Below are 23299 nucleotides of genomic sequence, written 5' to 3' on the forward strand. Positions count from 1 at the left end.
CACTGATATTTGGGGAACTTTAAGTTGCAAGGATTAATAGGGCTTACCGATGAACTAACATGGAATTGACAAGTTTAATCTAAACACATCATATGATGAAGCACCAACACTGAGGAAAATATACAAGTTTTTATAAAAATACAAAAGTTTACGCATGGATTAAAGTCAAAGTGAAGACTACTGTAGTCAATTATTATATGTATTACAATGCCACGAACTTTTACAAAATAGGTTTACTGCATGATGTGATAGAAAAAATGACCTAGATTATGGAAGTTACTCAAACTCTTGCCTTTGGTTATCCAAGTTAATAGGATAGAAGAAGGTGTAGGATGGGATTTCTGCTTACTTTGATGTAGTCAGACATTTAGACTGTAGTGCTTCTTCAGATGAAGGACTTTCTAGAAACTCTGAGATCGACTTGCTCCCCCACCACCAACTCCACCACCCAGTAGCCCTCAAGATTATGCAGGCATACCTATTTATCCGCAGCAGGACCACTGTGATTGAAGTATCTGCCTGTCATGGATGTACCTCGAGTACAGTTAAAGCTACTACTCCAGCTACAGGGGAAGGAGCGACAGCAGTCACTCGCTGGGACTCCTATGGCAGTGTAATACTCACGTACAAACAACCAGTAAACAAGACTGCTCGTGATCTACATCCCTGATATCTACCACATACCTGCAGCCTAGAAATGCCACTTCTGGATTCCAACCAACTCTGAGCACTGACAGAGGTGAGTGTGCTAGATTTCCCAGCTCACCTCCTCCCCACTCCACTTCCACTGGCAGAGGTATATAAAAATTTCAGGAAATCAAAGAGAATAAGCAAAAGTTGCCACAAACATGTCTGCCCTGCCTACCAACTAGAGATGACAGACTACCCAAGAGAAACCTCACCAAAGGAGCTTTGACAGAGTATCGATCATATGAATGACATGACCATTTTCACTAAACATGGCACATATTTTCACCACAGGACTGTCTTGCAAAGAATTATTATTGATGTGATCTCCTGATACAAACAACATCTTTGGGAAAAGGAGCTAAGAACTCATCAGTCAACAGGGACTTTTCTGTGGCTCAGGGCCAATCTTCCTCAACCCCCCCCCAAAACAAAGTTATAATTTATATACAGTAAACTGTATAAATCTTAAATGTACAAATCAATGAATTTTTACATACGTGTACATCTATGTTACCCCACTCCGATCAAAATATAAAACATTTCTATCACTCCAGGTTTCCTCAAGCCTCTAGTCAGTAACTCCTACTCCAAATCTCCACCCCCAGGTAATCATTATCCTTTAACCTTACTAGATTAATTTTGGCTCTTTTTGAACTTCACATAAATGGATTTATACAGCAGATATTCTTTTGTTTCTGCTTATCTTGCCCAACAGAATGTATGTGAGATTCATATTTGCTTCCGTGTATATTCACACACGCCTTTTGGTATGTAAATCTCACTTTTCTTGGGTACATACCCAGAAGTGATCATATAGCAGGCACTTTTTTTTTCTTTCTCCCCAAAGCCCCCCAGTATATTAGCTGTATATTCTAGTTGTGAGCGCCTCTGGTTGTGCTATGTGGGAACGCCGCCTCAGCATGGCCTGACGAGCAGTGCCATGTCCGTGCCTGAGACCCAATCCGGAGAAATCCCAGGCTGCCCAAGCGGAGCATGTGAACGTAACCACTCGGCCACAGGGCTGGCCCCAGTAGGCACGTTTTAAAGCTATATACTGCGGAAGTTTTTTTAAATGGTATTGTCAGTCTTTACAATTTAGTTGTGCTGGTGAATGCATGGCATCTCACTGTGGTTTTACTTTGCATTACTCTAGTAAAGAATGATGCTGAGCACCTTTTCATATGCTTATTAGCCATCTGAATGTTCACTTTTGGAGGCCCCGTTCAAGTTTTTTGTCCATTTTTAAAATCGTCTGCCTTCTTGTTGATTTGTAGGAATTCTTCATATATTCTGCACGAGTCCTTTATCCAACATATGTATTTAAATGTTTTCTCTCAAACTTCAGCTTGCCTTCCTGCTTCTTAATGATGTCTTTCGAAAAACAGAATTTCTTAATTTTAATGAAATTCACTTGATCCATTTTTCCTTTAGCACTTAGTAATTTTTTTGTCTTTTAAAAAAATCTTTCCTACCAAAAGGTCATCAAGATATTCTCGTTTTCTTCTAGAGAATCGTTTCAGCTTTCACTTCACCCTTCTTCCCACCAACACCTCTGATCCTCTCTCCCAACCCAGCCAAATTTGTCACATTCAAGATTGTACCACTTGACAACACAAATCGAATTCATTAAATCTTTTTTATTATGTGTGATACTATTTAAAAAGCCAAATAAACCTGATAGTAAACAATAAATTGTGATGACGGGAATGTATCTCCTTTGGGAATATACCATAATGACTCCTCATAGAACTGTTTGAGTTATCACTTCAATTTCTAATAACACACACCCAGCTTTAACTGATATACGCAGGTACTTTCTGTTACAAACTAAAAGATATTTCAGGTGATTCCCAGAGGTGAGGATTAGGGGGTGGGCAAAATGGGTGAAGGGAATCAAAAGGTGCAAACTTCTAGCTATAAAATAACAAGTCATGTGGATGTAATGGACAGCATCGTGACTACAGTTAATAACACTGTATTGCATATCTGAAAGTTGCTAAGAGAGTAGCTCTTAAAAGTTCATCACAAGAAAAAAAATTACGTATGGTAACTAGACTTACTGTGGTGATTTCACAATATATACAAATACTGAATCATCATAATGCTTAGACTAAAATTGGACATACACTGAGCAGATACCAAATGAACTCATTTCCCACTGTTTAACTGACCTGAGCTCAGTGGAATCAGCCATTTGATAGAAAGGAATACAGAACTTTCACATATTTCTGCAAACATGAATCAACCTTTGACTTTGTCTTTCTGCAAATTTTAGCATATGTCTGAATCATACAGTATCTCTCCTGTCAGTGAACTCACATTAAGAAACAAATGAAGAGGAAAGAATTAAGCATTTGAAGTATTTATACAAGTAATTTGCAAATGGTGATAATCACCAAGATCCAGATCTCCCTAAACCTTTTTAACTGAATATATAAAATCCAGTACTATCCTAAAATTCCCACTATGAGATGTTTGAGTCCACCTGGCTAGGTGATACACTCTCTTTTATGAACCTACTAAAACTGAAACCAGCAGTGAGATATACTCATAGTGGGAAATGAAATGTGCCTGGTATAAAAACACCCTACTCATTCAAGAATAAAGTTCATTCTATTGTTTGTTTTCTCAATTACTTTATTAAAATCTATTAATGACTACTACTACACAGTTAGAAAAATAAAGCCAATTAAACATTTTTGGATTACCTTTACATTACTATTCAGAAGGTCCCAATTTTTTAAAGGCAATAATATTTCACCAAGTGTCAATTAAAATTCATGCAACTCACAGATAAATCATGTAATCCACTATTTTTAAAAAAAATGTTACCACTGAAGTGAAGCTAGACTTACCTGTAGTAATGGCTCTATGGAACTGATGCATGTCTTCTCCTGAGAGCTCCTGGGCTACCTGCAATATCTTTTGTCTGACACCATCCAATTTAATTTCTGATTCAGTCAATATTTCTTCCATATCAGGAGCACTATAATTAAGATATTGGGAACTTTTGGAACATCAGCCAGATGCTTTGACAGTGAAAAACTGAAATAATCTAAATATCAATTAACATAAGACTATATAAATATTGAACGTATTTGGATACTTTTAACTCAAAACTGCAATTATATTTCATTAGAAGTATGGAAAAACATGCAAAATACTATAACATCCTATTAAGTGAAAAGAGAAGTATACAAAGTTGCATGTATAATATGATCATAACTGCAAGAAAAATTATGTTCATAAAAATATGACATCTGGAGATGTCTGCTCTTATTCAGGATGGAGTAACATAGATTTATCCTCGCATCAGAAACAACTAAAAAAAATACACAGAACAATGGTTTTCAGACACTGGACAAGAGGCAGCATGGGACAGTGATCCCTGAGAGATGGGTGAAAAAAAGGACATGTGCCCTGTGACTGTCCCATCTTATTGCTTGGAGTTTCCAAGTGACAGTACAGGGATGAGAAACCCAGGTTGCGCCTGGGAGTCTCCCTGAGAAAGCATTTTGAACTGAATGAAAATGAAAAACAACATATCAAAATTTGTGGAATGTAGCATACTAAAGCATCGAGACTTAAAACAAAAATTTATAGCACTAAATGCCTATATTAGAAAAGAAGAAATGATCTTAGTTTCTTCTTTGATCTCAGCTTCCACCTTAAGAATATATACAAAGAGGAGCAAAGGAATCCAAAGCAAGTAGAAAAAGAAAAAACACAGAAATCAATGTAACAGAAAACCAAAAAATAGACAATGTCAGTGAAACCAACAGTTGGTCCTTTAAGATCAATAAAACTGGTAAACCTCTAGCCAGACAGATTACAAAAGAAGAGAGGACACAAATTACCAACATTAGGAATGAGATGCTTACTCAACTGTTTACTAATCAAAAAATGCATGTATAATATGGTCACAACTACAATAAAAAACACTACATAAAATATGAAATCTGCTGACAGTAGCTATCTTCAGGTATTGTGACTGACTTCTTTCATTCAGCATCTTTACTTTTCTGTCATTTATTATTTTTCTAAAGATTATTATTTTCTAAGTTTACTATAATGAGCATTTATTATTTTTGGGTGGACAAATGACTTTATACAATAACATGGCTTTTCCTAAAACATTAAGTTCTCCTGTCATAGTTCTATTACTTCTTTAAACTGCTGAATATTGATGGCAATTGTTTTAGAATTGCAATTTGTATTTTAAAAAGGTGTTCATAATTAATCAAAACAATGTTGCTTCTTTCCATAAAACAAGCTCAAGTGTGTACAAGCTATCTGAGAATTTGTTTATAAAACAAGCAATAACCAATTTTAGATTCAGGTAAGATAAAGAAAAGGTTAACAGTGCCACATTCCAATAAATCTATGCACGACAAATTTACTTCCACGTAGTGGAAGAAAAATTAAAGTATTAGAGAGTTATCCTAAAAGTTGTAAGTTAGTGAATAGACGAGTACTTCAATAATATTTTTAATAATAAAAAGATGACAAACTATGTTTGGTCTTCCTCAAATACTTTATAAGATACATAGTGTAAAGCCTATCATAGCTTTCCTTCTAGAGACATCTGGAATTTCTAACAAGAATCTCTTGTAGCGAATTGCAGGGTGAGCACTTTCTACCCCCATGTGGAACAGAGACACAAAGAAAGCTGGTCAAATGAAATATGAAGCAAACAAAGAAGCAAAGATGAAAGATGGAGATGCATTCATAAGATATTCCGGAATCTTTATAATTCACTTTCCTTCTCTACGTAGGCTAGTGTTTAAGCTGGTTTCTTTTACTTGCAACCAAAAAAATCTATTAAATATACAGAGCCTACCTAGAAAGATAAAACAGTAAAACCCTAGAGAAGGAAATCTCAAAGAAATTAATGTCACAGAGCTGAAGGAAAAGGAAATTTCAAAGAAGAGTAGTCAACAATATCATATGCTGCAAAAATGTAAAATAAGAAAATAGCAGAAGAGAGTGTACTAGATTTAGCAATATGAAGGTAACAAGGGCAATTTCAATAGTTGTAAGGCAGAAAGGCAGACTGCAATGAGTTGAAAAATGAATTGGAAGATAAGCAGATTTTAACATTTATCTAATATTAAAATTTATGCATGTGTCATCCAAGTAAAGCTTTAACATTTTAGGCTCTAATAAACCATCCAAAATTTAATATTTTCACAAATAATAGCTATATCAATGAATGATCTTAACAGAACACAAAATCCCCAGCTGCTCTGTAAAGAAGAATTTTTCCCTCTTATTTTTATTAAAATGTTTATTCTTAAAATCTACCTGCAGGGCCGGCCCAGTGGCCGAGTGGTTAAATTCTCGTGCTCCGCTTTGGCGACCCAGGTGCCATGTCCTGCCCACGGACATGGCACCACTCATCAGGCCATGCTGAGGCGGCGTCCCACATGCCACAACTAGAAGGACCCACAACTAGAATATACAACTATGTGCTGGGGGGATTTGGGGAGAAGAAGCAATTAAAAAAAAAAGAAAGAAAGATTGGCAACAGTTGTTAGCTCAGGTGCCAATCTTTAGAAAAAAAAATCTACCTGCTGCTACCGTCCTTTGACTCCAGTGTTCACAGAATAAGTCACAGATTATTCTAATAGCAAGTTATTGCCCATTGATGTATAAAGCATTACAAAATACATTTATAAAATACATATCAAACTGTATCCAACTATAACAAGTTTTAAAGATATTTACTTACCTTGTAATCCTATGGAGGAGAAAAATGGTTCTTTTACTTTCAACAGTTATATCCCGACTAAGTTTCACAAGTCTCTCGTATTTGTCATGTCTCGCATCAAGTTCCTGCTGAAACGCTAAGAACACAGTATTATGATCCTAAGCACACATATTCTATATTTAACCCATCAAACAATATTGTTATTATGCATGAGGAAGCAAACATTATTTACTCCATAAAAATGAAGAGGACAAAATCATCTTATTTATTTTTAAAGTACTTGGAAATCAAAGATTCTGCTAGTAACCAAAATATTCTTTCTTTAAATACAAGTATGCCTTAACTGGGTTTTACCACTCAGAGTCTCACCATGAGATGTATATATTGTAAAAATTATCTGGTCTAGTAAACATGAGATTATCACACATAACTACTTACAACAATTACTTCCAACTATCTCCCTAAGTTACATCAAGTTTTTTTTTAATTACCTTATCACATACAATTATCTCCCAAAAAAGAAACTGGAGTTTTTAAACTAAAAGTTTATAAGTTTTAATATCGTTAACTTTCTGAATTTTTAAGCCCTAGTCACTGAAATACCCATAAACCACTTAACTCTTAAAAACCACTTTATTTCAGAAGCATTGTCACTTCAAAGACCTAGCAAGCTGCCTGTCATATTCGGAGCACCCAATAGCTGTATTTTGCATGAATTAAAAAAATCCAAAACTTGAATAAACTATTAACCAAATTAGTAGTTGACAGGGACCTAAATACATCTAGTTTGTTATTATTGAGATAATAATTAGGCTAGGATTTGCCTAATATCTCAAGATAACCAAATGTATTCATTATCTATTATGAATACATTAATGACCCCACTTCACAGTGGTCATTACGAAGACCAAGTTAAATAAGACAGATCCTGTTCTCAAAGAGCTTAGTCCAGTATAAGAAATAAAATATGACCATGCTACAGTAAACATATGTAACAGGTTCAGTAAAACAGGAACCACATTTTTTTGTTCACTAACAACACATGCCAGAACATAGCTGATAGTCAATGAATACTTCACGACTGAATGGAAGGATGGATAATGAATGAATGCTACGTTTGTCACCAATCTGCGTGAGAGAAAAACCAGAAAAGCTTCAAATAGAAGCCACTTGAGCTGGGTTTTGAAGAAAACCATAGTTCACCCGATGGACAATGGGGGCACCAAGTTAGAAGCAATTCCAAGGTTAAAGAACTGTGTGTGAAAAGGCAGGCAGGAAAATAAAAACAGCAAAACACACTTGGAAGCAGGCAGCTCTAGCCCACTGAGTACACAGCGGTATCAATAGGCTCTCCACTCAATTACAACTAGTTGTCTTACACCGCTGAAGATCACTTCAAGTGCTGTGATGGTTTTAAAACATATCCATCAATTATTTGAGACTCCTCCCTTCAACAGGTGGAACCTAATTCCCGTCCCGTTAAATACGAGGCAGAGTTTTTAAGCCAGCTCATGTAACAAACAGAACCTAGCAAAAGTGATGGTGCATGACGCCCAAGATTAGGACACAGGGGACTGCTCTCTGTCCAGGGGAAGCCAGATGCTACACGAGGGCACTCAAGCAGCACTATGGAGGGGTCCACGCAGAGAGGAAGAGAGAGCCAGTTTTTGGCAGAAGGCCTAACTTGTCAATCGAGCCTTTCAAGGACTGCAAGTCAGAATCAACAGGCAAGCCCCTCTCAGCTTCCTGAACCACAGAAACTATAAGGTCCAGTGTGGCAGACTGAGGACAAGAGGAGGGAGAATTTTGTTTTGTTTTGTTTTGAAATGAGAACCAGTTTGATGAAGTTAAAACACTGAGAAAAGAGGGATTATGAATATATACATATATATATATGATTTACTAACAGATATGCGTTCCTACTGGGTGCAAAGTGCTATAGTCAAAACAAAAATATAGTTCCCGTCTTCAGAAGTCTAGTTGAGGAAACAAAACCAACACACAATAAAAAACTGATTAAACATGTATATAAACACCTGATATATATATACATACACACATATATACACATCTGATATACATATATGACATACATACATATATATCAGGGACACAATAATTTTCAGGTGCGTGGCATGTCTGATGCTCATTAATTAATGTTTACCTGGGAAACTGTCATGGGAAAAAAGTCAAGACTTTCGTAATCTCAACTCTCGCGGCAGACCTAACACCACGGCAAACCCTCCAGGAAAAGAGGCTCACACAGGCACATCCTAAATTCCTGGGGGCTGTCCTCGCGCAGCCCACGGCTAAAGAATCCTCGTTACCACCTCTTTAGTCCTCTTCCCTTCGCCAACTTACATTTGAAGGCCAACATCACAGGCGAAGATGAATTAACATCCTTCCCTTCTCTTCTCTGGTTATGTGGGAAATTGTCATGCTTCCTTTTCCTGAACCCTCCTGATCCTAACGTAGAAAAGGAGAAAAGAGTCGGATAGGGCTCTTCCCTCGCCAAGAGCTGACAAAATATCACACAGGCAAACCCTCCCCCCGCCCTTCCTTCCTTTAAAACCAGAGCCCCACAGGGCCCTCGCCTTATAGGCTTTCTCAGCTGCTCTGCTTTTCCCCCTCAAACCCTAAGCTCATGTCATCCGGGCCTCCACCAATGGGTCCCATGATCTGCACAAGGAGAGGAATGATCGAATTAACATAAAAAACAGCTCGAGGATTTAACAAAACGAAGGGTGTAAGGAGGGCCAGTGTGGCCGAGAAGATCAGCAGGGCTGCCCCCACCCCGCCCCGGGCCTGCAAGAAGCGAGGGCATCCCCCAAGGGTGAGAAGTGGAAAATCTGACAAAAGGGCTGGAGAGCCTCCCCCTTTGAGTAAATAACGCCCAAGGCTGTCGAGGACACCACCTTCTTTGTTGCTCATGTCGTCACGGCCTACGGTGAGACGAGCGGACACTGAGGGCCTCGGTGCAAGCGGAGTGCGTAAGGCGACCGCCGGAGAGCCCGCTGAGGCGCCCTTTGCTGCCGGGCGACGTCGACGCACCGGCCGGAAGCCGCGCCTGCAGCCACTCAGACCTCTCTCTTCTCCCTCGCACACTTCCGGCCTGCGACTCAGCCCCGCCGCCACTGGTTCCGCCCCGCGCTTGGCCCGGGGGACCTCGCGCCCGCGCGCCGTCGTCGCGCCTGCCCTCGGCTGTGCCTGAAGACAGAAGCTACGCCACGCGAGTCTCTGTTTGCGCTGTTAATGAAAAAGATGAGGCGGCCTCCTGGAGATGAGATCTGTGTGAAGGTAGGAAAGCGGCGAAAATTGTGATTTTTTTTTTTTTTCCTCAAGGCACCTTTGGGACACCCTCGCCTTCCCTCAGCATGGACCCAGCCTCCCGCGTGGTGCATAGTGGGGGTTGTAGTTCCCTCGCAGGAGCGGCCGCCTGTGCAGGAGACCAGGCTGTGAGGAAGGAAGGAGTGGCTGATGTCCTGTGAGACGTCTTCTCAGGACTGAAGCCCAACCTTACAGTTAGGAGTTTTTAAACTTCCCACAGTGAGGCCAGGAGCTAAAGTGATGGAAATAATGCAAATCAATGAGTTGATGGCGTTATTGGTATTTTTTCTGACGAAGGTAAAACCACCCTCTGTTCTCCCCTTCGGCCCTGCGTGTCTGCCACCTTCTCCTCCCTGCTCCCCGTCGTCTCTCGCTTTAGCCCTTTTTCCTGGCTCTCTGGAGCCAGACTGCTTGCCTTCATATTCGTCTCCGCCACTCAGTGACTGCGTGACTAAGGAAATGGCTAACTTGTGTACCTCTCTCCTTTTTTCTTTTTTTTGGTGAGGAAGATTGGCCCTGAGCTAACATCTGTGCCAGTGTTCCTCTATTTTGTATGTGGGACACCTCCACAGCATGGCTGCCAAGGAGTGGTGCTAGGTTGGCACCTGGGATCAGAACTGTGAACCCCGGGCCACCTAAACCGTGAGCAGGAACTTAACCGTTATGCCACCTGGCCGGCCCCCTGCACCTCAGTTTTTTTTTTATCTGTAAACTAGGGATGGAATAGTACCCGCCTCATAGGATTATTTGAAGACAAAGTGAGTTTATAGTAAGGTGTATGGAAGAGTGCCTTTCACATGGGAAATGCTCAAACGTTAGCTTTGATACCCTTCTCCCAACGTCGCTCTCCAAAACAGAGGTTAGTAATAATAACAGGTGTGCACTACTAAATTGTGAGCTTTTAATAAAATTGTGGGCAGGTGCTGCCATATCTTAGACTTATTAGTCTTTGTTCCCCACCCCGCCCATACTGTGCTGGCACAGTGCCCGTGTAACCTCCGGAAGTGTTTGTTGAATGACCTCCCATCATCAGGATGCGTAACAAAGTGGCAATCCAGCATCCTCCAGGTGTAAGTAAGCTCAGGCTAAGACTTGGTAAGTTGGGTGGCCTAGGCCTAGTAGGGGAAACAAAGAATATTCTGTTGTGATTTCTCCAAATAACCTCCGTATTGTAGGCATGTATTGTACACACAGTCTCTTTCCTCCTTGTTGATTTAGAAACAAAGGAACAGTAAATGAAACAAGTTGGCTAGAATGTGGTGGCAATTTCCAGCCCCTGACAGGAGTGTGTCTTGGGAAGGTTTTCTGCTCTGGGTAATCTCTAGGGTGTCGTCCAACTCGAAAGCAAGAAATCACCACCACCCATCATGCCTTTGCAGCTCTTGGAATACAGGAATTGGTTAGTCAAATTCATGGATACAACAGGCTCCTGAGGACCTGGGCTGAACAGTTGCTTTGTGGATGTTGGGCAAATAATTCTGAGTTTGTGTGAGGTCTGACCCTGCTGACATCACCCACCAGTATCTGCCTACTCTGATTAGAGATGACTTGATCGTCGAAAGAAATATATAGACAACTCTTTTATAAATGTAGCCATTTTACTGTGACTCCCTCTAGATCAAAGGAAGCCAGTAACTTATGAACATTTTTAGTCAATGCTTATTTTTCCATCATAGTCTGGGAGAAGTGTATTTTTCCTAGCTATGTAGTAGCAGCTGCCTAGACCTCAAGTTTTTTTAAATCTGGAGCAGCCATATTGCTTTCCTTTCTCCAGCCACCACTCCTGTTCAGCTGTTCAACTACAGCTATGTTGCTTGAACTGCTTTTCACTGTGTTCCATAAATTTAAGGATCAGAACGCTGTTTCACAACCTGTAATGACTTCTCAGAGTACTTAATGAAGGTGAATCCCGGTGACACTTTCCAAGCATTTATTTCCATACGCAGTGACCCTAGGTGTCCCAACCATAGCTACTCCTTTGTCAGGAAATACCTTTCAATCTCTGACAACCTGCAGAAGGCACCTTCACCTTGACTGTCTCCTGGTTTTATTGCTTCAGAGGCATACACATAGTTTTGGTATTTGGCAAAACATATTTTTGTTTGTTTTTAAAGGAAAACTATCACCCCAGGTCAGGAATAAGAAGGTAAAGATTTCAGTAAGACCTTAGCTCTGGAATGGTGTTCTTTCCTCCTCCTGCTGTTGCATTCTAATTGCCCACATTTGACTCTGAATAAAACTCTAAGGCTTTTAAACACACCTGTTTTTATGCAGTTTATAAATCCTCACATTTGTCACCTATACGGGAAAAAAAAAAATCACATATCAAAGTTGATTTTCGGTATTGAAAAAAATCATAAATGGTCATGCACTGCATAATGACATTTTGGTCAATGATGGACTGCATATACAATGGTGATCCCATAAGATTAGTACCATATTGCCTAGATGTATAATAGTCTATGCCATCTAGATTTGTGTAAGTACATTCTGTGATGTTTGCACAACCACAAAATCACCTAATGATGTATTTCTCAGAATGTGTCCCATTGTTAAGAGATGCATGGCTGTAATCAAGAGAAGAAACATAGGCCCTCAAGGGATTTTCTGTTTCAGCATTTACCTTACGTAGTTATTATATGAACGTGGGCGGAGAGGGGTTGGGATATATCATGGGGAGTTGCCAGAATCTTTAGTGACCATTTTTAAAGATTTTATTTTTTTTTCCTTTTTCTCCCCAAAGCCCCCCAGTACATAGTTGTATATTTCTCGTTGTAGGTTCTTCTAGTTGTGGTATGTGGGACGCTGCCTCAGCGTGGTCTGACGAGCAGTGCCATGTCCGTGCCCAGGATTCGAACCAACGAAACACTGGGACGCCTGCAGCAGAGCGCGCGAACTTAACCACTCAGCCGCGGGGCCAGCCCCCTTTAGTGACCATTTTTAAAGTGATAACTCTAGTATTTAAAAGGTACCCGTATGTCCATAGTGATATTGTGAAGTGTACACATACCAACTCACAGATTTGTTTTTCAAGCAATGCTAGGACTTAGTAGGAGAAAATAATGTTCCAGTTCTTTACTGGAGAGAGAAGCTGGTATTTGAGGGAGTGAAGAGGGATGGGCAAAACTACAATGAGATACCACTTCACATCCACAAGGATGGCTATAATCAAAAAAGTAGAAAATAACAAGTGTTAATGGGGATATGGAGAAATTGGCACTCTCATCCATTGCTGGTAGAAATGTAAGATGGTGCCTCCACTGTAGAAGATAGTTTGGCAGTCTGAAAAACTTAAACATAGAATTACCTTATGACCCAGTAATTCCACTGCTAGGTGTACACCTTGTATGTGGATGTTCACAGCGGTACTATTCACAATAACAGGAAGGTGGAAAGCACCCAAACGTCCATCAACAGATGAATGGATAAACAAAATGTGGTATGACCATACAATGGAATATTATTTATCAATAGAAAGAAATGAAATGCTATCCATGCTGCAATATGAATGAACCTTGGAAACATTATACTAAGTGAAAGAAACCAGTCACAAAAAGACCTCATATTGTATGATTACATTTATTTGAAATATTTAGAATAGGCAAGTCTATGGAGACTAGACTCGCAGTTGCTTGGAGCTGAGACGCACGGGAGAGGGGTATAGATGAGTGACGGCTAAAGAGTGTGGGGTTTCTTTTTCAGCTGATAAAGATGTTCTAAAACTGATGATGATTGCACATATCTGGAATATACTAAAAACTATTGAACTGGTCACTTTAAATGGATGAATTGTAAATCAGTGAATTATGTCTCCATAAAGCTGTTAAAAGATTTTAAAAAGAGTGATGGGAAACATTCTTTTCAAGTCCTGTAAATATATACATGTAGTTATATAGACATACTGCAATGTTATTAGGGAAAAGTAATAAGCAATATGGCTTAAATTTATTTTTAATAATCTGTAATTAAAAATACGTAAAATACAGGGCTGGCCCAGTAGCGTGGCGGTTAAGTTCTCACGCTTTGCTTCTGCGCTGGGCTTTGCCAGTGCAAATCCTGGGCGTGGACCTACGCACCACTTATAAAGCCATGCTTTGGCAAGCATCCCACATATAAAAGTAGAGAAAGATGGGCATGGATGTTAGCTCAGGGCCAATCTTCCTAAAAAAAAAAAAAAGTAAGGTACTTTAACTACAGATTTGATCATCTTCAACAAACGTTTCCATGCCTCGTTTATGCCTGATGATGTAATTTGTGCTGTAAAGGACACAACCGTTTTCTTATTAATTCAACAAATATTTATTGAGCACCTACCGTGTTACAGGTACCATTGTAAGAATTGGTGATCCCTGTTCTCATGAAGTTTATTTTCTAGTGAGAGGAGACAACAAAATTAGTAAGTAAAGTATATACCATTAGAAAGTGATCACTGCTATAGAGAAAAATAAGATGAAAAGAAAAGGATGTGAACGGTAGAGTTTCCGGGGGTGGGGTGAGAGTTGCAACTGAGATAGGATGGTCAGAAAAAGAGCTCACTGGGGAGGGGACATACATCTGAAGGAGGTAAATATAAGCTGTGCAAATACCTGGGGTATTTTCCCTTCCCTGTGTGCCAGTAATTCTCGCCTTTCTCTCCTATATTATTTTTTTCTTTTGCTCTCTACTGCATCATTCCCAGCACGATGCAAATTTACAATCATATTGTCCATCTTAAAATACATCTGACTCCACTTCTGTCTCCAGCTTACACACCATTTCTCTGCTTCCCTGTACTGTCTCTATTTCTCCTCTTCTTCCTGATCCATCTCTAATCAGGCTATCACTTTTCAGAAACTGCTCTTGTCAAGATCACGAATGACTTCCATATTGCTAGATATGCTGGTCATACTTAATCCTCATCTCACTTGGCCTATGAGCAGCATTTAACACAGTTGTCATTGTCTGTGTCACTACTGGACACCACATTCTCTTGACTTCCTTTCTACCTCACTAGCCAGTTCTCCTCAACCCTTTGTGGTTCCTCCTCATCTCCTCAAACTCTTAGCATTGAATTGCTCCAGAAGACTTCCTCTGCTCTATTACACTTACACTTGTATTGATCCCATTCTCATGGTTTTTAATGCCATCTATATTCTAATAATCCCCAACGTTCTATCTCCAGTCCAGAAAACTCATGTATCCAGTCCAAACTCATATCAGATCACCTATTCAGTATCTCATCTTGAGTGTCTAATGTGTATCTCAAAATTAACGTGTCCAAAATTGAATGTAACAATTCCCCAAAACCCATCTCTTCAGCATTATTCCCTGTTTCAGTTAATGTAAATCTCTTTCCAAATGATCAGACTACAAGACTAGAGTCATCTTTGACTCCTCTTTTTTTCACGTTCCACGTCATATTTTCTGTAAATTGTGTCCTGCAAAATTCATATGTTGAAGCCCTAAAATTCAATGTGAGTTATTTGGAGATAGGGCTTTTAGGAGGTAATTAAGGTTAAATAAGGTCATAAGGGCAGGGCCCTAATTCAGTAGGACTGGTGGCCTTATAAGAAGAGGAAGACAGTGCGAGCTCCTTCTCCATGTGCACACACCGAGGAAAGGCTATGCAAGGACCCAGCAAGAAGGTGACCATCTACAAGCCAGGAAGAGAGATGTCCCCAGAACTTGACCATCCTGGCACCTGATCTTGGACTTCCAGCCTCCAGAACTGTGAGAAGATAAATTTCTGTTTAAGCCACCCGGTCTACAGTATTTTGTTACGGCAGCTCATGCAGACTGAAACACTTTTCATGACCAAATCCTATTGGCTCTACCTTCAGTATCTATTCAGATTACAACCAATCTCCCCAAATTCTACTATTACCCCCTTAGTCCAAGCTACTATCATCTCTCGCCTGAAATACTGCAGTACCCTCCTAACTGAACACAGATTTCAGTCCCCATCAAGAGGTGGAGTCGCTTTCCCCTCCCCCAAAAGCTCAGTTGGCCTTTTGACTTGCTTCAACTAATAGAATGTGGAGGAAGTACTACTGGGCCTTTAAGAGACCCGACAGCTTCCCCTTTAGCTCTCTTGGAACCTCGAGCCACCATGTAAGAAGTCTGACTACCCTGTTGGAAAGAGAGGCCTGACCAGCCCCTGTTTCTTCCTAGCAACTCAGCTGAGGCACCAGACATATGAGTGAGGCTCTCTGCAACATTCCAGTCCCAGCTAAACTCCCTCCTGAAGGCAAAAGCATGATGGCCCCAGCAATCACCACCATGGAGCAAAAGAACCATCCAATCAACGCACAGAATCATGAAAAATAGTAAACTGTTGTTTTAAAACACTTGAGTTTCAGAGTAGTTTGTTACGCAGCAAGAGAAAACTGATACACACTGGTCTGGTGTTTTCAGTTTTGCTCTCACCTTCAGTCATTTTTCCACACAGCAGACAGAGTGATTCCATTAACATATACAAAGATGATGTCACTCCCCTACTTAAAACTTCAAGGACTGTCATCTCCCTCAGAGTCAAAGTCAAAGTTGTTACAAGCCCTTACATACTGTGGCCTAACCACCACCCCATTACCTTGTTCACATCTACTGTTTGCTAACTCTGCTCCATCCTCTTTGACCTGTTCTCAAACAGGCTAGGCATGGTCCCACCTCAAGGCCTTAGCAGTTGCTGTTCCTTCTGGTGGATTGCTCTTCCCACAAATCTCTTCATGACTTGTTCTTTTCTTCCTTCATATCCTCACTGAAAATGGCAGCTTTTCATTGAGGCCTTCTGTGGTAGCCCAAATAATGGCTTTCCAAAGATGCCCACTTCCTAACCATGACCTCCAGAACTATAAGTGGCTTTCTGTAAGCCACTAAGTTTGTGATAATTTGTTACAGCAGCAATAGAAAACCAATACACTTTCCTAGCAGTCCTATCTAAAACAGCAACCTCTGTCATTCCTGGCACTTTCTATCTCCCTTCTATGCTTTATATCATAAATATATTTTACCATTTATTTTATTTATTGTCTTGTGTCTTCCACTAGAATGTAAGCTCCACTTGGTCAAGAACTTGTGTCTGTTTTATTCTTGGAGATAATCTCCACTGCCTAGTATAACATAGCATCTGACACATAATGGACATTCAATACATACTTGTTGAATAAATGAATGAACAAATGATATGCAAATATATTACTGCTATCTGTAGATTATCTTTTTTTTTTTTTTTTGGAGGAAGATTAGCCCTCAGCTAACTACTGCCAGTCCTCCTCTTTTTGCTGAGGAAGCCTGGCTCTGAGCTAACATCCGTGCCCATCTTCCTCTAGTTTATACGTGGGACGCCTACCACAGCATGGCTGCCAAGCAGTGCCGTGTCCGCACCCGGGATCCGAACCAGCGAACCCTGGGCCGCCGAGAAGTGGAACGTGCGAACTTAACCGCTGCGCCACCGGGCCGGCCCCTGTAGATTATCTTTTTTTAATATATATTTTTATTGAAATATATTTGACATATAACATTGTGTAAATTTAAGGTGTCCAACATGTTAATTTGATACATTTATCCGTTGTAAAATGATTGTCATAGTTAGCACCTCTATCACATTATGTAATTATCTTTTCTTTTTAGTATTTGGAATATAGATTGAAAGGGAGTTTTTAAGATTTTAATATAGTCAAATTTATCAATCTTTTCCTTCAAATATTTGTATTTTTTTAGCCTTGTTTAATAAATCCTTTCCTCCATCAGATTATAAAAATATTACCCTACATATTCTTGTAAAAGTTTAAAACTTGTGCTTTTTCCAATTAGGTTTTTAATCTACCTGGAATTGATGATATATATTGATAAGTGACTGACCCAGGACCACATATTGAATATTTTGTCATTTCCCCACTGATTTATAACACCACAGTGGTCATTTATCAAGATGCCACATATCCATGGGTCTGTCTGTAGCACACTCTCTTTAATTCCTATAGCTTTGTAATATAGCTCGATCTCTTGAAGGCCAAGTGCCTTTAACCTCTCCCTACAATATTCTTCATATATTTTGCAGTTGGCCTTTACTGTTTCATATCAGTTTTTTTTTTATTGAGGCATAATTGACATATAGCATTACATTAGTTTCAGGTGTACAATATAATGATTCGATGTTTGGATACTCTGCCAAATGATCACTACAATAAGGCTAGTTACCATCTGTCATTGTACAAAGTTACAAAAACTTGTGATGAGAACTTTTAAGATTTACTCTCTTAACAACTTTCAAATCTGCAATAAAATATTATAGACTGTAGTCACCATGCTGTACATTACATCCTCATGACTTACTTACTTTATAACTGGAAGCTTGTATCTCTTGACTGCCTTCAGCCTTTCACCCAACTCCTGACCCCCTCCCCTCTGGCAACCACCAGTTCATTCTTGGTATCTGTGAGTTTTGTTTTCTTTGTTCCTTTGTTTTGTATTTTAGATTCCACATATAAGTGATATCACACAGTATTTGTTTTTCTCTGTCTGACTTATTTCACTTAGAATAGCCCTCAAGGTCCTTCCATGTTGTCACAAATGGTAAGATTTCATTCTCTTTTATGGCTAAGTAGTATTCCATTGTATATATATATACCGTATCTTCTTTATCCATTCATCCATCCACTGATGAACACTTAGGTTGTTTCCAGATTTTGACTATTGTAAATAATGTTGCAATGAACATAGAGGTGTATATATCCTTTTGAATTAGTGTTTTCATTTTCTTAGGATAAATACCCAGAAGTGGAATTGCTAGATCATATGGTAGTTCTATTTTTAATTTTTTGAGGAACCTCTATACTGTTTTCCATAGTGGCTGCACCAATTTACATTCCCACCAACAGTGCACTAGGGTTCCCTTTTCTCCACATCCTCACCAATCTTGCTATTTTTTGTCTTTTCAATAATAGGCATTCTGAAAGATGTGAGGTGATATCTCATTGTGGTTTTGATTTGCAATTACCCGAAGATTAATGACATTGAGCATCTTTTCATGTACCTGTTGGCCGTCTGTATGTCATCTTTGGAAAAATGTCTATTCGGATCCTCTGCCCATTTCTTAATTGGATTGTTTGTTGTTTTGTTATTGAGTTGTATTAATTCTTTATGTGTTTTAGATATTAACCTTATCGGATATATGATTTGCAAATATTTTCTCCTATTCAGTGGGTTGGCTTTTCATTTTGTTGATGATTTTGTTTTCTGTGCAGAAGCTTTTTAGTTTGGTGTAGTCTCACTTGTTTATTTTTGCTTTTGTTACCTTTGCTTTTGAAGTCAGATCCAAAAAATAATCACCAAGACCCTCAACAACAAGCTTACTGCCTATGTTTCCTGGTTTTATGGTTTTTACAGAGTTTTATGGTTTCAGATCAGTTTTAACAATTTTAAAAATTGAGATATAATTTACATGCTATAAAATTCACCCTTTTAAAGTGTACAATTCAGTGGTTTTTAGTATATTCACAAAGCTGTACAACTATCATCACTATCTAATTCTAAAACATTTGCATCATCCCAGAAAGAAACCTGTGCCTATTAGCAGTCACTTCCCCTCCTCCCTCCTCAGCCTCTGGCAATCACTAGTCTACTGTCTGTCTCTATGAATTTGCCTATTCTGAGCATTTCATACAAATGGAATCTTACGCTATATGGCCTTTTATGTCTAGCCTTTTTCACGTAGCATAATGTTTTCAAGATTCATCTAGCACTATAAGAACTATAAGTGGCTTTCTGTAAGCCACTAAGTTTGTGATAATTTGTTACAGCAGCAATAGAAAACCAATACACTTTCCTAGCAGTCCTATCTAAAACAGCAACCTCTGTCATTCCATGTATCTGTCATTGCATGTATCAGTACTTCATTCTTTTTCATGGCTAAATAATATTCCATTGCAAAGTTATACGATGTTTTGTTTATCCATTTATCAGTTGATGGACATTTGGGTTGTTTCCACCTTTTGGCTATTGTGAGTAATACTGCTATGAACATTTGCCTACAAGCCTTGTGTGAACATATGCTTTCAGGTCTCTTGGCTACATACCTAGGAGCAGAAGTGCTGGGTCATATGATTCCTATCCATTTTAGAATTGATTGCTAAGTTCTATGAAAAACACTGTTAACTTATTAATTAAAATACACTGAATATAGAGATTACTTAGGGGAGAATTTATGGTGAGTTTTCTATTAGATCTATAAACTATGGATATACTATATCTCGATTTATTCCTTTTTTTATGTCCTTCGTAAATACAGTTTCACTTAACTTTGGTTAGATTTATTCCTAGGTTCCTTATAGTTTTTATTAACTTTATTCTATGAACTTTAGAGTTTCATAGTAAGTACTATGAATGGGATCTTTATTTTTTATATATTAAAGTGATTATCTAACTAGTAGATAGATAATATTATTTTGACCCAGTAAAGCCTGAATAGTAAGTCTCTGTAGTTATCTTGTGCAATATCAAGGATACCATGAAGTATAAAGATTTACTTTTAAGATGTTTTTAGCTGAATTATAATAGGAAAAAAATGAGTATCTGACAATAAATAAATGACTAAAGTGGGTATTTGGAAATAATATTAGGATATTATGACACAAAAAAGTGTTATGGTTATTTAAGTAAAAAGGGTTGAATACAGTTTGATCACAATCAGGTATAAAAAAATACACAGGAAAACATATTAATGTATTTTGTGTGTACAGTGAGTTAGGGACTAACAAATTTAATAGGAATATACATTGGAGCAACTCTTCTGGGAAGCATTTTGGCAATTTGTAATAAGACTTCTAAAAATATTTACGCCAGTTGACCTGGCAATTCTACTTCTTGAAATTTATCCTAGGCAGCTATGCAGAAATGTAGACAAAGAGTTAGGTACAAATTCATATACTAGAGACTAGCAAAATTTGCAAACAACTTAATCTATAGGAATAGGCAAGGTTAAGTTGTATAAATTATGATGCATCTGTCACCAACTAATTGCCGTAAGAAACTCAAGGGAGGTTTCAGAAGCATTTAACTGTTTCTCCAAATTGTTTTTTTCTTTTTGTTACGTTAAGAGATGCAATCACCAACCACCCTGAACCAGACCAAGCCCCACCACAAGAGCACTGCCTATGACTGTTGCCTTATTTTTAATGCTAAGATCTCTCCAGGAGGAGCTTAGGCCTTATTACCATAACCTGCAGTGTATGTGGAAGTGTGTTTTCCAACAGCCTGCACAAGCGAATACCCACCTCTCCCTTTTGAATATTCATTCCCCATCCGAAATAAAAGGCCCTGATGGCCCATTCTTGGGGCAGCCACAACTTTGGAAATGCTTCCACGTGGCCTCCTGTTTGCTGCAAATAAATTCTACTTTGTGTGACAACTACTTCTGGTTGACAGTCTGATTTTAACTCACAAGAAGGCGAACCCACTTTTGGTTCCGTAACACATCCATCTGATATATCTCAGTGTTAAGTGTATATTTTTCTGAATGATGTTATTATGGGGTTTTATTTTCATTTTTGTTTTCCAAATTGTTTACAATGAGTATAGATTATATTGACAATAAAGGAGAAAATGTTATTTAGAAAAATATTATGTGTTTGTCTTTGCACGTTGGGATATGGGGATTTTTCCCCCTCTTCTCACTATAGTTCAAATTTTCTATAATAAGGTTACTGCTTAATGTAAAGTGGATGAAGTGAACTTCTGTCCCTTTGTTCTGCCCATCATTCTTTCCTTGCATGAATTACCCCTTCGCACTTTAGTGGTAAATTGCCCTTCAATACTTCTGATGTGGTTGCCGTTTGGAAGATCTTCAACATTCCAAGCATCGGCTTTGCTGGTCAAGAAGTGATAGTAACAGGAAAGAAGAGCATTCACTAAGGGAAACTAGACTGAGACTCTTACCTGTTCTTTTGGGACTCCTTAAACCACTAACCCAGTGGCTCTCAACAAAAAGTGATTTTCCTCCCAGGAGACATTTGGCAAGGTCTGGAGACCTTTTGGTTGTCATAATTGAGAGATGGGAGTAGGGTTGCTGCTGGCATCTAGTGGGTAGAGGCCAGGGATACTACTAAACATTTTTAAATGCACAAGACAGCCACTCATGACAAAGAATTATCCAGTCCAAATGTCAATAGTACAGAGGTTGAGAAACCCAGCACTAAACACACAGGTGGTAGTAGGGGAGGTGGGATCTACTAACTGACCCTGACTATCTAAAGGAAATAGGGTTGCTGTTTCATAATAGATGCTAGGAGAAGTACAAATGGAACACAAGAGATCCCTAGGGACCCTTTGTTGTATACCATGTGCAATGGTCAAAATTATCAGCAGACTATTGCAATCCTTTACTGGCAGGACCACTAAGTATTTAAGGATTTAAGCCCCACAGAAATGAAGATGAAGAATAGGGTTTATGTCATGACTGTGTTCTGTAATGTTTGGAGGAGTGGGAGGAGCTAACAGCTGCTGTTTCAGGATAATCTCTAAGTATGAAATCACATGAATTGATTTCCAGCATCGTGCTTGTGTTAAAAGCATCTTCCTCTTTTCGAAACTACTGCTTCAATTTAGGAGACCAGTCCAAAATCCCTTAACAAATTGCTTCTCTGATAAACTAGTTATAATGGACTGTATAGCTGCAAAGAAAAACTAATTGATACAGAAAATTGTTATGAGGAAGAGTTTCAGGCCCCAGATCCTCAAGGAAATTGTTATTGGGCTTAGTTGGATCTGAAGGCACTGAGGATTCAGTGAGAGTATTTTTCAGGTAGACTATGGTATGCAGAGGCGAAAGAGTTACTCAAATTATTACTTATGCCAACTGTAAGAGAGTGCCTGTTGAAGCAAGGCTTTGGGTGACAAGTGACTTCATTCCTTCTTTAAGTGTGAAGAACATTAGAGAAAGATAATGACTTAGGCTTAAGATAAAAATTCTTGGCTCAGGGTAGAAAACCAGGAGTTGTCTCTAACTATGCAAAAAGAACTTTTGGGTTATTTGCCTCAGAACTGAGCTGGCATAAAATCAAACTCAAAATCTGATCCTGTGAATTATGAAGTTAAATTGGATTTACAGCATCACCAGACCTCATGCAAAATTAGGATACTAATTGGGATAGAATGGAAGACAAGAATTGAAATGGAGAAATGGAGGAGAATTTGGATGGCTTAGATTACTCCACACTCCACTGAGCATTCCTGGCAAGCAGAACAGAAGTCCCCCACCCCATACATCTGATAAAGATGTTCCTGCTTTGCTTGGAGATCTTATAATGACCTTGCCTCAGACAGATACCTTGTAGGAGGTGGCCAAATTGCTTCGTGCCTCATTTCTATCACTTCTCATTTGCCTCTGTATCTACAATTAGGGTAAACCCCAGCAGGTACCTGGAGGTCAATCACAAAGTCAAACCCTGAAGGAGAGCTCACACAACAAAAGACTTTTGTTCATTTATTTATATGGCAAAAACCTGAAGAATATGAATGCTAATGTGTTCTGAGAGTGTTAGACTAGGGAAAGAGGAATAATTTTAGATACAACAGAATTTATTGCTAGGTGCCAAG

General features: G+C 38.9%; 2 protein-coding genes across 2 annotated transcripts in view; one reads left to right on the plus strand and one right to left on the minus strand.

Annotated features, from left to right (window-relative positions):
* The window catches only part of TSNAX (translin associated factor X), a 31080-nt gene extending 21534 nt beyond the window's left edge, over positions 1–9546 (minus strand). The window contains exons 1-4 of the mRNA XM_014865671.3: positions 9316–9546; positions 8762–8866; positions 6422–6536; positions 3546–3676 (exon numbers count right to left, since the gene is read on the minus strand). Of these exons, the coding sequence (XP_014721157.1) occupies positions 3546–3676; positions 6422–6536; positions 8762–8866; positions 9316–9331 (367 nt within the window). The 5' untranslated portion in view covers positions 9332–9546. The remainder of the gene's footprint in view (positions 1–3545; positions 3677–6421; positions 6537–8761; positions 8867–9315) is intronic.
* A 14-nt stretch (positions 9547–9560) lies between these two features.
* The window catches only part of LOC123281061 (uncharacterized), a 104733-nt gene continuing 90994 nt past the window's right edge, over positions 9561–23299 (plus strand). Inside the window, exon 1 of the transcript XR_011496431.1 lies at positions 9561–9697. The gene's annotated coding sequence lies outside the window, so the exon portion shown is untranslated. The remainder of the gene's footprint in view (positions 9698–23299) is intronic.

This window comes from Equus asinus, chromosome 2 (assembly GCF_041296235.1).
Source record: "Equus asinus isolate D_3611 breed Donkey chromosome 2, EquAss-T2T_v2, whole genome shotgun sequence".
In the NCBI taxonomy this organism is placed as follows: domain Eukaryota; kingdom Metazoa; phylum Chordata; class Mammalia; order Perissodactyla; family Equidae; genus Equus; species Equus asinus.